Source organism: Bufo bufo, chromosome 5 (genome assembly GCF_905171765.1).
Source record: "Bufo bufo chromosome 5, aBufBuf1.1, whole genome shotgun sequence".
In the NCBI taxonomy this organism is placed as follows: domain Eukaryota; kingdom Metazoa; phylum Chordata; class Amphibia; order Anura; family Bufonidae; genus Bufo; species Bufo bufo.
Window position 1 is genome coordinate 557,593,547 of NC_053393.1, and position 17,436 is coordinate 557,610,982.

The 17,436-nt window shown below is 47.2% G+C and overlaps 1 protein-coding gene across 1 annotated transcript in view; it reads right to left on the reverse strand.

The window, feature by feature from the left end:
* LOC121002652 (zinc finger protein 850-like) overlaps nucleotides 1-17,436 on the reverse strand; it is a 78,153-nt gene that overhangs the window by 40,489 nt on the left and 20,228 nt on the right. Inside the window, exon 6 of the mRNA XM_040434086.1 lies at nucleotides 10,932-11,166. Within this exon, the coding sequence (XP_040290020.1) occupies nucleotides 10,932-11,166 (235 nt within the window). The remainder of the gene's footprint in view (nucleotides 1-10,931; nucleotides 11,167-17,436) is intronic.

Consider the following 17,436-nt stretch of genomic DNA (forward strand, 5'->3'; position numbering starts at 1 on the left):
CGAAATATTTTTCCTAAAATGGCTGCTGCACGTAGATATGGAGCAAAGAACTCTGGGAAGGCGGGATCACCCATAATGCCATGCATGCAGCCAATCAGCCCTGTGATGTTACAGCCCTATAAGTAGCCTCAGCCATCTTAGATTCAGCGATTTTCCAGTGTACTTAGTGCAGGGAGAGATGTCAGCAGGCGCTAGGGACAGTGCTAGAAAAAAGACTTGGAAACTTTTTTTGCTGAATAGAAGTTCAGGGAAAGGGAGGCATCATTTCACAGTATTTACACTCACCTAAAGAATTATTAGTGCCCCCATACTAATACGGTGTTGGACCCCCTATTGCCTTCAGAACTGCCTTAATTCTACGTGGCATTGATTCCACAAGGTGCTGATAGCATTCTTTAGAAATGTTGGCCCATATTGATAGGATAGCATCTTGCAGTTGATGGAGATTTGAGGGATGCACATCCAGGGCACGAAGCTCCCGTTCCACCACATCCCAAAGATGCTCTATTGGGTTGAGATCTGGTGACTGTGGGGCCATTTTAGTACAGTGAACTCATTGTCATGTTCAAGAAACCAATGTGAAATGATTGGAGCTTTGTGACATGGTGCATCCACAAGGCATTTTCGCCCACAGGACTGCCGCATACTGGATGTTTTTCCCTTTTCACACCATTCTTTGTAAACCCTAGAAATGGTTGTGCGTGAAAATCCCAGTAACTGAGCAGATTGTGAAATACTCAGACCGGCCCGTCTGGCACCAACAACCATGCCACGCTCAGAATTGCTTAAATCACCTTTCTTTCCCATTCTGACATTCAGTTTGGAGTTCAGGAGATTGTCTTGAGCAGGACCACCCCCCTAAATGCATTGAAGCAGCTGCCGTGTGATTGGTTGACTAGATAATTGCATTAATGAGAAATAGAACAGGTGTTCTTAATAATTCTTTAGGTGAGTATGTAGAACAGGGTTCAGTCGGGGAGGTAACAGCCTGGTAATAGGAACAATCCTATTACACCTTGCTGCACTGGCTGCGGACCCACATTACCATTATATAACTCTGTAATTCCAGCAAACCGTTCTTGTTATTGGGGAGCAAGTGCTGTGTGATACAGCCATTAACAGGGGTTATTACAGGGAAATATATCTACGTCTTATTTGCCCTTGTGCGGTGCAGTTATATGTTCTAAAGCTTTTTTTGGCTTTTATTAGTGGGAAAAGGGCTTATAAGCCGTTGTGTGGTGAAGTGCGAAAACTGCAGCCCTTTTTAGCCTGTATTAGTGGCAAAAAAAATATATATTTGCCGTTCAGTGATGCACGAATATCTGTTCTAAAGCCCTTTTTGTCATGTATTAGTGGCAAAAGTATAATATATTTGCTGTTCATCGTTGCAGTTATATATTCTAAAGCCTTTTGTAGCGTGTACTGTATTAGTGGAAAAAAAGAGGCTGACTAGCCGTTGTGTGGTGAAGTGAGAAAATTGCAGACTTTTCTTGGGTGTTTTAATTTCCTTTTTATTTAATTTATTTGATCTAACAGTATGTCAGACAGAGAAGTGCCAGGCCCTGCACAGGGGAGGGGCAGAGGCCTAAAGGTTTCTGGCGCAGGCAGAGGTCGCAGCAGAGTAAGGGGCCATAGCAGCAGGAGTCGCAGCGAGAGGCCTGAGCTCCCAGTGTCATCAAGCGTCGTGTCTTGACCAGAAACCCAGCGGTTCTTGAACGGTTGACTCGGTCATCCACTTCGGCCCAAGTGACAGCAGACACCTCCAGCCAAGAGTCGGTGGGTTCGTCCGGCGCAACCCTTAGTTGGCATGGCCCGGGAGCAGACACTGTGCCCTCACCTGTCCTCAACCTGCCTCTGTCCTTTTCTGTTCCCTCAGCCAGAGAAGTATTATATATACAATAAAATTGCTTCCAGTCCGTTACTAGATGGAACATGCAGCGAGTCTCCAAAGTGATGTGGGTTCAGTTCACATTCAGCATAGATAAATGGATGAGACCGCGCGTTTTTCTCCTCTCAGAATCCAGGTGTATTCCCTCTCATCACCATACAAAAAGACCGGGGTCCACAGACGTATTTTTCAAATTACACCCTATGCAACACCAAAATGCGCTAATAGTGTGAATACCGCTAGATCGATCTTACACTCATGCGATAATTATACTCACAAGTGCAAGCAGGTTAAAGACACATCAGTTAGAGTCAGGTATTCTCTCCCTCTGTGTTCACTCTGTGTCCCGTCATGCAAACAATGCTCCTAGGAAGAGTGTCACTTCTATAGTGAAATACCGTCAATGTTCGTATAAAAAGGATTTTATTATACTCACAAGAATTTCGATAAAACAAGCGAATAATCAATGAAAAAAGTCCAATATCCTCTAGCCGCCCGACCCGGGTTTCGCTCCTATGGCTTCATCAGAGAAGTATTGTATGCTGTGGGCTCAGCTCCACTATACAGCGAGGACGAGCTACTAGAGGACAGTCAGCAGCTACTGCCCAGCCAAGATGTGGAGGAGACATCTGCTGCTTCCTCCGGTAGGCGGGCAAGTAATGATGAGGAGAGTGGCGTGGGAGCTGGTGTTGCGAGCGGTCAGGCTCCTGACCCAGAGACCGTTGAGGGGGACATCAGTGATGTGCAGACAGTACTCGATGATGATGATGATATAGCTGATCTCATTTGGGAGCTGGGTGATTTAGGGCCTTCATCATCATCGGGCGAAGAGAGTGGCAGCTTGTCCGTGAGGCAGCGGCGGAGCCAGAAAGTCGCTAGCGTGGCCGGGAGTCAGCAGGGTGGCAGCAGTGGGAGGTCGGGAGCCAAACATGCCCGGGGTAGACCACCCGCTTCGCAGGAGCCTACCTGCCCGGAAAGTAGTGGTGCAGGGGTTCGCAGAAGCAGCATCCGTAGCAGGCAGTCAGTGCGGAGTGTTGGGGGTAAAATCACCTACTTGGCAGTGTGGCAGTTTTTTGTTAAGCCGCTGGAAGAGGTGAACATGGCCATATGTAGAATCTGTGGGCAGAAGGTGAAGCGTGGCCAGGGTGACAATGTTGGCACCATAGCCCTGCGTCAACATATGCAGCGTCACCATAAAGTGGCGAACCGTGCCTCCGATGTGGTGGTCCAGCCTGCCGCAGCAACCGCTGCATCCAATTTCAGGCAGTCAAAGCTCCACCACCTCAGCCGAAGGGAGCTGTCTGTTCTTCCCGTTCTGATGCTCCTGCTCCTCCAACTCCTCATTAGTCATTCCGTCAGAAATCGATCACTGAAGCGATTGCCAAGAGACAGCAGTATGCGTGCACTCATCCAACGGCGCAGAAGCTGAACGTGCTCCTGTCCAAGTTGCTGGTGCTGCAGTCCCTCCCTTTCCAAGTGGTGGACTTTGCACCTTTCAGAGAAATGATGACTTGTGCCGAGCCGGAGAGTCCCAAGCCGTCATTTCTTTGCCAAAAAGGCAGTACCAGCCCTGCACACGTATGTAGAACAGAAGGTGGGCCAGTCCTTAAACCTGTCGGTGTCTGCCAAAGTGCACAGCAGTGCCAGCGTGTGGAGCTGTAACTACGTTCAAGAACAATACATGTCCTTTACGGCCCACTGGGTGAATGTGGTTCCTGCACAGCCACACCGACAACTTGGCCAGGTGATGCCGCTTCCGCTTCCACGTTGCCATCCCATTAGTCCTGCGACAATGTCCGCCTCTGCCTCCTCATCCTCCACTGTCTCCTCAGCTTCCATGGCAGGGACAATTCACAGGGGCCCTCCAGGATACCACATGTGCAGGGCTCGGCGGTGTCACGCTGTTCTGCACCTCGTTTGCCTGGGAGAACGGAGTCACACAGGGGAGGAACGGCTCCGTGTCCTTCATCAAGAAATCAAATCCTGTCTTCCTCTGTGAGAACTCAAAATCGGAACCATGGTGACCGACAACGGGAAGAGGATGGTGTCGGCGCTGCGTCAAGGAGGGCTGAGCCATGCGCCCTGCATGGCACACATGTTCATTCTGGTTGTCAAGCGGTTCCGGAGGTCTTCCACCCATCTACAAGACATCCTAAAAATGGCCGGGAAACTATGCATGCACTTCAGCCACTCGTACACCGCAAAGCACACCCTCCTTGAGCTGAAGTGGCAGAACGGAATCCCCCAACATAGGCTGATATGCGACATTTCCACCCGTTGGTATTCCACTCCATATGTTGGACCAACTATACGAACAGAGAAAGTCCATCAACGATTTCTTGATGATCTAAGTGGACAGGAGTACTCCCCTGTGTAACTTCAATGTCAGCCACTGGAAGCTCATGTGTGACACCTGCCGTTTGCTCTGGCCCTTTGAGGACGCCACGTTATTTGTCAGTCGCCAGGACTACGGGATGAACAACGTCATTCCACTGCTTTATGTCCTGGAACAGATGCTGGTAAATCTGGCTGGTCAGGCGACTGGAGACGTGGCGCCTAGATCTCACAGCCACATGAGCCCTGTGGGGGCTGAACTGGAGGAGGAGGAGGACATTGGAGCACAAGCAATGTGTAGCGAAATGGGTGGTTTATCCCCACAGGTGACAGGAGAGGAGGAGCAGGAGAAGGCAGAGGAGCTACAGGGCGATGTGGAAGACGAGGCAGAGGACCCAGACACACCGTGGCAATATGTAGCAGAGATGGAGGCAGGGAGTCACTCCGAGTCACTTGCACAAATGGCACGATGCATGCTCACTTGCTTGCGTAGTGACAGCCGAATTGTCACCATTCGGCAGAGGGATGACTTCTGGCTCTCCACCTTGTTGGACCAACCTATAAGACAAAACTCTAATTGGGTGTATAAAATACACTGGGGTCTAGTATAATATACTGAGCCAACCAACGAAAAAAACACCAATAACCCCATAGAAAGGAGAGAACACACATATAAAATATATATTTAGTTTATTGAAACACAATCAAATGACAATAAATATGACACAAAGGCACAAGGTAAAGGAGGGTGTGGAGGAGGGCGCCCCGTGTGGTCCCCATAAGCAACCACCCTCACAAATACCCGACTAGAAAAAGGGGTCACAAACCCTGGGTATAAAGCCGCATAAAGATGGGAAAGCTGTAAGTGACCTATAGACATACACTCACCTAAAGAATTATTAGGAACACCTGTTCTATTTCTCATTAATGCAATTATCTAGTCAACCAATCACATGGCAGTTGCTTCAATGCATTTAGGGTTGTGGTCCTGGTCAAGACAATCTCCCGAACTCCAAACTGAATGTCAGAATGGGAAAGAAAGGTGATTTAAGCAATTTTGAGCGTGGCATGGTTGTTGGTGCCAGACGGGCCGGTCTGAGTATTTCACAATCTGCTCAGTTACTGGGATTTTCACGCACAACCATTTCTAGGGTTTACAAAGAATGGTGTGAAAAGGGAAAAACATCCAGTATGCGGCAGTCCTGTGGGCAAAAATGCCTTGTGGATGCTAGAGGTCAGAGGAGAATGGGCCGACTGATTCAAGCTGATAGAAGAGCAACGTTGACTGAAATAACCACTCGTTACAACCGAGGTCTGCAGCAAAGCATTTGTGAAGCCACAACACGCACAACCTTGAGGCGGATGGGCTACACCAGCAGAAGACCCCACCGGGTACCACTCATCTCCACTACAAATAGAAAAAAGAGGCTACAATCTGCACGAGCTCACCAAAATTGGACTGTTGAAGACTAGAAAAATGTTGCCTGGTCTGATGAGTCTCGATTTCTGTTGAGACATTCAAATGGTAGAGTCCGAATTTGGCGTAAACAGAATGAGAACATGTATCCATCCTCTGATGGCTACTTCCAGCAGGATAATTCACCATGTCACAAAGCTCGAATCATTTCAAATTGGTTTTTTGAACATGACAATGAGTTCACTGTACTAAAATGGCCCCCACAGTCACCAGATCTCAACCCAATAGAGCATCTTTGGGATGTGGTGGAACGGGAGCTTCGTGCCCTGGATGTGCTTCCCTCAAATCTCCATCAACTGCAAGATGCTATCCTATCAATATGGGCCAACATTTCTAAAGAATGCTGGAGCGCCGAAATCTCGCGATGCGCGAGCTAGCGCATGCGTAGTTCGTTCCCTGTGCGATGCCGACACTGCGCATGCGCTAGCTCGCGCATCGCGAGATTTCGGCGCTCCAGCTCTGTGACGTCAGCCAGCAAGGAGGAGATTCGGAGGACGCGGGGCGGTGCTGCGCTCAGAAAATTGGACTCATCTCCAGACACAGGACTCCTATCAGGTTCATTTGCATATGGATCAAAACGTTTTTTTAACACAATAAAAGCACAGAGAGCTATGGGGACTGGGTATTGCAGATGTGCTAGCGGCCATCTAGCAGCCTATGTCCCCAGCTCTATGCACAAAATCCTGGTGACAGGTTCCCTTTAAACCTGTCGGTGTCTGCCAAAGTGCACAGCAGTGCCAGTGTGTGGAGCTGTAACTACGTTCAAGGACAATACATGTCCTTGAATGTACCGGTCCAAAATGGGGGCCTTTTCTACACCCACTAAGAGGGAGGACAAACTGAACCACTATAGAGACATCCTATGTAGTCAGTTGGAGTTGGCGCCTGCCTATCGTCTATCCTCTCGCAGGTGTGACCGGGGGGGGGGGGGCCCGCTCACGTTCCTCTGCCATTGGGGGGTAGGAGCAGTACCATCTCCATCAGCTCGAGTCTAGAGTCGCAGCTTTCTTCACCCGCCTACTGAAGAAACTACTCGTCAGCAGCAGCAGCAGCTAGACCTGGAGCAGGACCTGGTGGCATACTTGGACAGCACCCTGCCACCCCACATTGAAGATCCGCTAGACTACTCGGCAGCCAAACTGGATTTGTGGCCGCAACTGGCAGAGTTTGCCCTGGAAAAGATGCCCTGCCCGGCCAGTAGTGTTGCATCAGAGCGGGTGTTTAGGGCGGCAGGGGCCATAGTTACCCCAAGAAGAACTCGCCTGTCAACCCAAAATGTGGAGAGACTGACCTTTGTCAAGATGAATCAGGCGTGGATCAGCCAGGATTTCCACCCACCAATGCCTTATGCATTAGACTCGATCATCCATGGTGCCACACCATCACTTTGACAAAAGAGACCGATTTCTTCTGGCGACCTGCCTCAGCTACTATTCTGATGCTGCCACCCGCCTGATGCCACACATCTGATGCCACGTGCTCCTTCTTTCACCCAACATCTTCAGCTGGTACTGGTATTGCAACCCACCTCCCCACTCTGTCACCAGGTCACTCTGTGGTCTCCTGATGCTGCTCCCACCTCCACACTATGTCAGCTTGTCACTCTGCGGTCTCCTGATGCTGCTGCCACCTCCACACTATGTCACCTTGCCACTCTGTGGTCTCCTGATTCTGTTGCTACCTCCACACTGTCATTGGGCCACTCTGTGGCCTCCTCCTGGTGCTTCCACTTCACCACTATGTCATAGGGCCACTCTGTGGACTTCTCATGCTGTTCCCACCACTTCATGATTGGGCCACTATTTTGCCTTTCGGCCTGGCTGACATCATCATTTATTTGACCCTTCTTCTAATCTGTCAGAAGGAAGGAAAAATGAGACGTACAAAGTATCCTGTCTGTGTAGCAGCTGTAAGGCCTGTATGGTCCCATCAGAATTGGCTTATGATTTGGTAGCCAAAAGCAGGAGTGGGTACAAAACACAGAAGACATGCAAATATTCCGTTCACGTGTCATCTCTGTTTTGGATCCACTCCTGTTTTTTTTGGCATTAGCAATACTGATGGATTACTGACCAAATGCTGAATGCGGATGCTCCACAGACAGGATACGTTTTTTGGGGGTTATTGTTCTGACGGATCAGAGGAAAGGCAAAATAATCTGTGACGTCGACACAAACTTACTGCTCACACCCTCTCCGCTCTGCCCGGGGACTCTACTTGTATAAGCGTTTAATAGAACAGGTTCTGTAGACATCTTTTACACCGTCGTCAGCTGATTCCACATAGGAGTGCGCTTCTTCTTGGCGCTAACATTGACCTGTAAGGCCGAGTTCAAATTTTTGTTATTTGGTCAGTTTTGGCCCTGTGACTGCCCAAATAAGTTAAGTGTGCAGTGATTCTAAGAGCGACGCCTGTCATCTGTGTGTCATATAAACTCACAGTATTATGTCACTACCACAGCAGACTCCCTATGTGTGTTACTGCAAGGCACAGCGTTCTACACCGCTATACAGGCACAGCGTTCTACACCGCTATACAGGCACAGCGTTCTACACCGCTATACAGGCACAGCGTTCTACACCGCTATACAGGCACAGCGTTCTACACCGCTATACAGGCACAGCGTTCTACACCGCTATACAGGCACAGCGTTCTACACCGCTATACAGGCACAGCGTTCTACACCGCTATACAGGCACAGCGTTCTACACCGCTATACAGGCACAGCGTTCTACACCGCTATACAGGCACAGCGTTCTACACCGCTATACAGGCACAGCGTTCTACACCGCTATACAGGCACAGCGTTCTACACCGCTATACAGGCACAGCGTTCTACACCGCTATACAGGCACAGCGTTCTACACCGCTATACAGGCACAGCGTTCTACACCGCTATACAGGCACAGCGTTCTACACCGCTATACAGGCACAGCGTTCTACACCGCTATACAGGCACAGTGTTCTACCCCGATATACAGGCACAGTGCTCTACACCACTATACAGGCACAGTGTTCTACACCGATATACAGGCACAGTGTTCTACACCGATATACAGGCACAGTGTTCTACACCACTATACAGGCACAGTGTTCTACACCACTATACAGGCACAGTGTTCTACACCACTATATAGGCACAGTGTACTACACCACTATACAGACACAGTGTTCTACACCACTATACAGGCACAGTGTACTACACCACTATACAGGCACAGTGTTCTACACCACTATACAGGCACAGTGTTCTACACCGCTATACAGGCACAGTGTTCTACTCCGCTATACAGGCACAGTGTTCTACACCACTATACAGGCACAGTGTTCTACACCACTATACAGGCACAGTGTTCTACACCGATATACAAACACAGTGTTCTACCCCGATATACAGGCACAGTGCTCTACACCACTATACAGGCACAGTGTTCTACACCGCTATACAGGCACAGTGTTCTACACCACTATACAGGCACAGTGTTCTACACCACTATACAGGCACAGTGTACTACACCACTATACAGACACAGTGTTCTACACCACTATACAGGCACAGTGTACTACACCGCTATACAGGCACAGTGTACTACACTGCTATACAGGCACAGTGTTCTACACCGCTATAAAGGCTCGCCGTGAATAAATTTGGATCAAACCAAATTTTTTCGAAAAAAATTAGCTAATCTCTAGTCTGTTGTACACTAGTAAACACATTATATCTAGCCTGTTACACTTGTCAACATTTAAGTCTGTTCAACTCTTTAGCAAACAAATAGTTAATCACCAACTAGTCTAAGTCCATCTGTCACCCGTCTACCAGCTCCAGAAAAAGGGGAGATGGGCAGACTATATTGAACTAATGTGGGTGTGCAACACAGTATGAGTTACTTCTGCTTATGTTCATGACGCAAGCTCTAACTGATGGGGCAGCGAATTGAAAAAATTGCCCCTAGAATTAGAAGAGTGAAACACTGTATGCAACAAAGGTGTCAGGAGGACCATGAAGCTGCAGTGAAGGTGGGAGCCTACCCTCTATGAAGAGGTATGGCAGCCCAATCCTCCTAAGAATTTTTGAGATGAAACCGGAAGGTACTCAACAAGTTGTATGGACGACACATATGTTGACATCTTACATATTTCCTGATTTGGACACCAGAATCCAGTGCAGTCCAGAGTGTGACATGAGGCCTGTGAAATGCTGCACAGAGGGACACCAGGACACGTCCAGGAGATTCATGGAAGAGACCTGTCACCATGATACTACTGAGCAAGTCCTGGAGAGTCACAGAGCAGACCTGAGGGAGTCGTTACCACCTTAGTGTAATGGGCTAGGATCAGCAGGAACACTCCTATGGTTTCATCTTCTCCTGTCTACTAGTATGTTTGGGGCAGTTGCTATGTATTATACAGTAGCTGTTCTCTTGCTCAGCCGACCGCTCTTCTGTAGCTCACCTTGTTTGGAGAGGAGCTCCTGACTGGTTAGCCTCGCTGTAAATATTCCTAGTTTCTGCAGGGGGCTGCTGGTTATAGTGTAAGCTCTGTGCTTTTCAATCCCGTAATCCTTTTATTTTCTAGTATCCCTCCTAGTTTTCTATATCGGTGTAGTTTTGTTCCTATAGTTATTTCAGTCCAGTCTTTACATTTCAGTCTTGCAGTTTGTGTGTATGTGGGTGGTGGGGGAGGTTCATGTTTCAGTCTGTCCTGCCTTGATTCTAGTTCAGCTCTGCTCAGTTTGGATTGGGTCTTAGTGTCCTCCTGTGGTCAGTTTTAGGGTCAGTTTTACAGATTAGGGTTTTCCACAGAAATGTCTTTAGAGACAGTGAGGGTCAGCGATGTCTATGATGGTCAGTGAAGGACAGATCTAGGGAATGATTCAGGGAATGCTTGGGTCAGGGTCACTTATTGTCTGTTCAATCATCCGCTCACCATATAACCCCCATCATCTGTTTGTTCCACCATTTGGTTACCATCCCCATCCTGGTTCAGTCATTTTCTGATGAGTTCCTATCTCCTGGCTTTCTTCTTACCCGCTTGTGTTGGGATATGTGCTTTGTATTATTCTTCATGGGACGGTCCAGCTGTTACACAGTTTGGTCCTAATGTAAGTCCTGGGGTTATCTGAGTACTGGAGGACACTAAGTACCTGAAAAAGACGCCTGCTATAGGGGGAAGTCCAGGGTCATTACAGTTACAGACTTGTCTCTGCTTCATTTAGTGGTCACTACTCACCTGGGCTCTTATATGTAGGACTGTCCTCCTTACACTGGTCATCACCCCTCACATCTATCTCTGTAGGAATCTCCTCCTTGTATTCCTCATCGCCCCTCACATCCGTCTCTGTAGGAATCTCCTCCTTGTATTCCTCATCTCCCCTCACATCTGTCTCTGTAGGAATGTTCTCCTTACACTGGTCATCACCGCTCACATCTGTCTCTGTGGTATTAATATTGCCCAGATCTTCATCCTGTGAAGCAAATATTGTAAATTACAGGACAGTCGAACAAGTTGTGTGGAATGTTTTACATGACTACAAAGGTTCCTTAAAGGGGTCGTCCAACAAATTAGAAACCAGGAATTAGTCCTATTGGTAACTGGTTTCCCAGGAGTCTGACAGGGCAGCAGCACATGTTGATTGCCCTTCTAGTCTTCTGCAGGGACAGGACCACAGAGAGGTTACAAGGCTCCTCTCACCATCTCCCTCCAGTGTTTTCTGAAATACAACACCAGGATGGATGCAACTACCATCTACACCAGGATGGAGCAGGTCACAGTCACGGCAGCAAAGGCCGGGGAGATGCAGCAAAGGCCATGAATGGATTCAGGAGCACACAGGCATCGGAGACCAAGTAAGTATTGTCTGCGTGAGGGGCCTGCGCACTGGGTTTTCCCCCAGTGCGCAGGCCCCTCACGCAAACAATCTCCTGTTGAAAAGGAAGGTGAAAAGGAAAGGCAATTTTAGGCTTAGTCTAGTTTTAGGATGATCTTGTTATCAAAATTTTTGAGGTGAGGTACCCTAATGAAAATAGCCTGTAATTCCCCTACCCTACGGGGCAAGGTAATAAAAAAATAAATAAATAAACATTTTAAAGGGACAAGAATCTCAAACTCAACTCCTCAAGGAGGTTCGAGGAGGAATAACAGAGACTATTTAGGATTAAAGTTATGTTCCAAGAGGGGATGGTCTGATCTGGGATATAGTTTTAATGAAGCTCTTGGTCCATCTATGCTCTGCAAGGTAAACATCTCAAGAATGAGATCTGTATCTTTAGGGCACTGGTTGTAAGGCTGTTATCATATCCCTACTGGAAAAATCAAAAATATTAGATTTTAGGCAAAAAGAAAAGAAAAAAAAAGAAAATCAAAAGGTTCATATTTGTAACAGAAGCTTTACTTTCCTGTAAATAAGCGAATGAACTGCCTTGTGATTCAGCCGAGTTTTTCTCGCTCAGAATACAAGCTTTCAGGATTTCAGCTTCTGGAGAAACAAGAGGATCTTGTCTTAGTGGAAGAGGTATCGGGTCTTCCAGAGATAAATACTTCAGGATTGGGAATCAGTTGTGCATTAGGCAGAAAGGAATACTGTAATTCGTATTCTAACTTCTTAAGGACGGCTAGGATGAAAGGAAAAAGTGGGATGCGTTATGCCAGGCCCATATTTCATTCCATCAGTCCTGCCTCTGCTCTGGAGCGACACACTGCCACCTGCTGGTGATGATCTGGGGGCCATCACATACGACAGTCAGTCATCCCTAGTAGTGATACGAGGACACTGGCAGATCAGTAATATGTGCAGGACATCCTGCCACCACACGTGGTCCTCTGATGGCAGGGCTTCAATTCATCAGCAGGATAATGCTGGGTTTCCCAGTCAGGCCCTTCTAGATTCAACAGGCCGTATCTCATCTTGTATCCGGGCCGGAGGCCGTATCTCATCTTGTATCCGGGCCGGAGGCCGTATCTCATCTTGTATCCGGGCCGGAGGCCGTATCTCATCTTGTATCCGGGCCGGAGGCCGTATCTCATCTTGTATCCGGGCCGGAGGCCGTATCTCATCTCTTGTCCAGGCCGGAGGCCGTATCTCATCTCTTGTCCAGGCCGGAGGCCGTATCTCATCTCTTGTCCAGGCCGGAGGCCGTATCTCATCTCTTGTCCAGGCCGGAGGCAGCCGAATAGGGTCCTAGAGCCTCGTTGCCTTGGACAATTTTCACCAATAAATGTCTCCATTTCTGTAATATTGGGATCCCTTACATTTATCATCATTATGGTCACACATAGAAAATTTCGTCCCAACATCTCCTCTTTGGTGCAGAATTTTTGGTCAATGAGTGTATATACAGATGGGCTCTTCCTCCAGTGACTCAATCCTCAAGTAGAGTCTCTTGGACGAATGAGAGTCCTGAGTCTGGGGACTCAAGCCTTCAGATGCTCCACACTGCCTGCCAGGATCTTCTGATGACAAATTCTGGTCTCCAGCACTGTAATTAGAAGTGATGTCAGACGCCCAGCGTTGCATCATGCGGCAGGATGCTTGCACGACCCCAGCACGCTCCCTGGACACAGCTGTCAGGGGTGAAACAACAGGTGGGATGGGGAGAAAAGAGCCCAGAGTCTAAAGACCTTCATGAGTCTGATGAAGGCAACAGTCATCGAAACGCGTAGCTCCTGGTTTTATGTTTATATTATATTTTATTGTTTTAACCCCTTAAGGACCGGGCTCATTTTCACCTTAATGACCAGGCCATTTTTTGCAAATCTGACCAGTGTCACTTTAAGTGCTCATAACTTTAAAACGCTTTGACTTACCCAGGCCGTTCTGAGATTGTTTTTTCGTCACATATTGTACTTCATGACACTGCTAAAATTGGGTCAAAAAAGTTAATTTTTTTGCACAAAAAAAATACAATTTTTACCGTAAATTTTGAAAAATTAGCAAATTTCAAATTTCCAGTTTCTCTACCTCTGTAATACATAGTAATACCCCCAAAAATTGTGATGACTTTACATTCCCCATATGTCTACTTCATGTTTGTAGCATTTTGGGAATGATATTTTATTTTTTGGGGATGTTACAAGGCTTACAAGTTTAGAAGCAAATTTTGAAATTTTCAGAAATCTTCAAAATCCCACTTTTTATGGACCAGTTCAGGTTTGAAGTCATATTGTGAGGCTTAGATAATAGAAACCTCCCAAAAATGACCCCATTCTAGAAACTACACCCTTCAAGGTATTCAAAACTGTTTTTTCAAACTTTATTAACCCTTTAGGTCTTCCACAAGAGTTAATGGCAGATGGAGAAACAATTTTGAAATGTATATTTTTTGGAAAATTTTTCAATATAATCCATTTTTTCCAGGAGTAAAACAAGGGTTAACTGCCAAACAACACTCAAAATGGGTTGCCCTGATTCTGTAGTTTGCAAAAACACCCCATATGTGGTCGTAAACTACTGTTTGGCCGAACGGTAGCACATAGAAGGAGGGGAACACCATATGGGTTTTGGAAGGCAGATTTGGCAGGACTGGTTTTGTTTATACCATGTCCCATTTGAAGCCCCCTGTTGCACCCCTAGAATAGAAATTTCAAAAAAGTGACTCCATCTAAGAAAGTACACCCCTCAAGGTATTCAAAACTGGGTTTACAAACTTTGTTAACCCTTTAGGTGTTCCACAAGAGTTAATGGCAGATGGAGAAACAATTTAGAAATTTCTATATTTTGGAAAATTTTCCAATATAATCAATTTTTTCCAGGAGTAAAACAAGGGTTAACTGCCAAACAACACTCAAAATGGGTTGCCCTGATTCTGTAGTTTGCAAAAACACCCCACATGTGGTCGTAAACTACTATTTGGCTAAACGGCAGGACATAGAAGAAGGGGAACGTCATATGGTTTTTGGAAGGCAGATTTTGCTGGACTGGTTTATTTATACCATGTACCCTTTCAAGCCCCCTGATGCACCCCTAGAGTAGAAACTCCATAAAAGTGACCCCATCTAGGAAACTACGGGATAAGGTGGTTGTTGTTTTGGGACTATTTTTGGGGTAAATTAGATTTTTGGTTGCTCTATATTACTCTTTTTTGAGGCAATGTAACATAAAAAATTAATTCAAAAATTGTTTCTACATTCACTATTTGGTTTTGTGGAACACCTAAAGGGTTAACATAGTTTGTAAAGTAACTTTTGAATACCTTGAGGGGTGTAGTTTCTTAGATGGGGTCACTTTTTTGGAGTTTCTAGTCTAGGCTACATCAGGGGGGGCTTCTAATGGGACATGGTGTCAAAAAACAAAACTGTCCATCAAAATCTGCCTTCCAGAAACCATATGGAGTTCCCTTCGTTCTATGCCCTGCCGTGCGGCTATATAGCCATTTACGACCACATATGGGGTGTTTCTGCAAACTACAGAATCGGGGCAATAAATATTTAGTTTTGTTTGGCTGTTAACCCTTGCTTTATTACCGGCAAAATGGATTCAAATTGAAATTTTGCCCAAAAATGGGTGTTTTGGCACAGTTTTTATTTTATATTTTTAACACCGTTCATCCGAGGCGTTTGGTCAAAAGTTATTTTTATAGCGACGACTTTTACGCACGCGACGATGCCCAATATGTATGGCTCTCAGTCTTTGGAGACACTAAGCAGGCATCCTAAAACTGCGGCCCTCCAGATATTGTAAAACTACAATTCCCACCATGCCCTGCTGATGGCTGTAGGTTGTCTGGGCATGCTGGGAGTTATAGTTTTACAACATCTGGAGGGCCGCAGTTTGAGGATGCCTGCACTAAAACTAATATTTTTTGGGGAAAGAAAAAATGTTTCCGTGTCTCCAAAGTCTGAGAGACATAGTGTTTTATGTTCTCTAGTGGACTGTTGAGGATTATAAAAATTTAGTACTCCATGGAAGTGTGATACTCCCTGAAGCAATCGATAATGCAGAGGCCCGGATGATCGGGGCACGTGTCACACTGAGTAGTCGTGTCCTTCCGTATCCCCCTCTGGTGACACACTCTGCACTTTTTTTGGGTTCGTCCCTTCTTTCCAGTATGGGGGACCACACCTGGAAAGTGTTGGCCAGGGACGATCCGGGCGCCTCCAGTTCCCGAGGTACTCCGGCCTGCTCTTGCCCGGTCCGAAAAGATCAGGTCCTTGAGGACTGCCTCATAGAACTGGAGGAATGTCCCTGTGCTGCCAGCGCTTCGGGATAGTACAAAATAGTTGTACAAGGCAACCTGTACCAAGTAGACCGCAACTTTTTTGTACCATGCCCGGGTTTTGCGCATGGCGTTATATGGCGTGAGGACTTGATCAGAGAGATCAACTCCTCCCATATACCGATTGTAGTCGACGATACAATCGGGCTTGAGGACCGTTGCCGCAGTACCTCGCACAGGGACAGGGGTGGTGCCGTTACCGTGGATTGTGGACAGTACAAGGACATCCCTCTTGTCCTTATACCTGACCAGCAACAGGTTTCCACTGGTAAGGGCACGGGTCTCACCCCTGGGGATAGGTACCTGGAGGGGGTAGGCAGGGAGGCCGCGTTGATTTTTCCGCACGGTCCCACAAGCGAACGTGGATCTGGCGGCAAGGGACCTGAACAAGGGAATGCTGGTATAAAAGTTATCCACGTACAAGTGGTAACCATTATCCAGCAGTGGGTACATAAGGTCCCACACGAGTTTCCCGCTAACACCCAGAGTGGGGGGACATTCTGGGGGTTCAATACGGGAATCTCGCCCCTCGTACACACAAAATTTGTAAGTGTACCCTGAGGCACTCTCACAAATTTTGTATAGCTTCACGCCATACCTCGCCCGCTTTGTGGGAATATATTGGCGGAAACTGAGTCTCCCCTTGAACGCAACGAGAGACTCATCCACCGCGACCTCCCTTCCAGGTACGTAGGCCTGCTGAAATGTGGCCCCAAAGTGATCGATGACCGGCCGTATCTTATACAGCCGGTCATAGGCAGGATCACCTCGGGGTGGACATGCTGCATTATCGGAATAATGCAGACATTTCCGGATGGCCTCAAACCGGGGACGTGTCATGACCATACTGTACAGTGGGGTCTGGTATAGGACGTCCCCACTCCAGTATTGCCTGACACTGGGTTTTTGGACTAGACCCATATGCAGCACGAGGCCCCAAAATGTCCTCATCTCGGCTGCACTGACCGGCGTCCAGCCACCGGGTCTAGCCAAAAATGAGCCTGGGTTTTGAGCGACGAACTGTTGGGCGTACAGATTCGTCTGCTCCACCATCAGATTCACCAGTGGGTTACTGAAAAAAAAACTAAAATAGTCTATTTCAGTAAACCCCACTGTGGGAATCTGGATTCCTGGATTGCCAGCAAAATCCGGAATCTCGTGGCAGGGGGGTTGTGACCAGAGCCGAAACGTTGCACCACTGGTGTGAATAAGGGTTCACTGCTTTTATTTCTGGAGTGCCGCTCATTTTTCTGAATATATCCACCAGGGAAATCAGTCCATTCCCTTTGGGACGTGCACCCGCCTTCTCTCTTTGGAGCCAGTGCCGCCATTTTTCCCTATATATATATATATATATATATATATATATATATATATATATACACACATACACACACACACACACACTCACCTAAAGAATTATTAGTGCCCTCATACTAATACGGTGTTAGACCCCCTTTTGCCTTCAGAACTGCCTTAATTCTACGTGGCATTGATTCAACAAGGTGCTGATAGCATTCTTT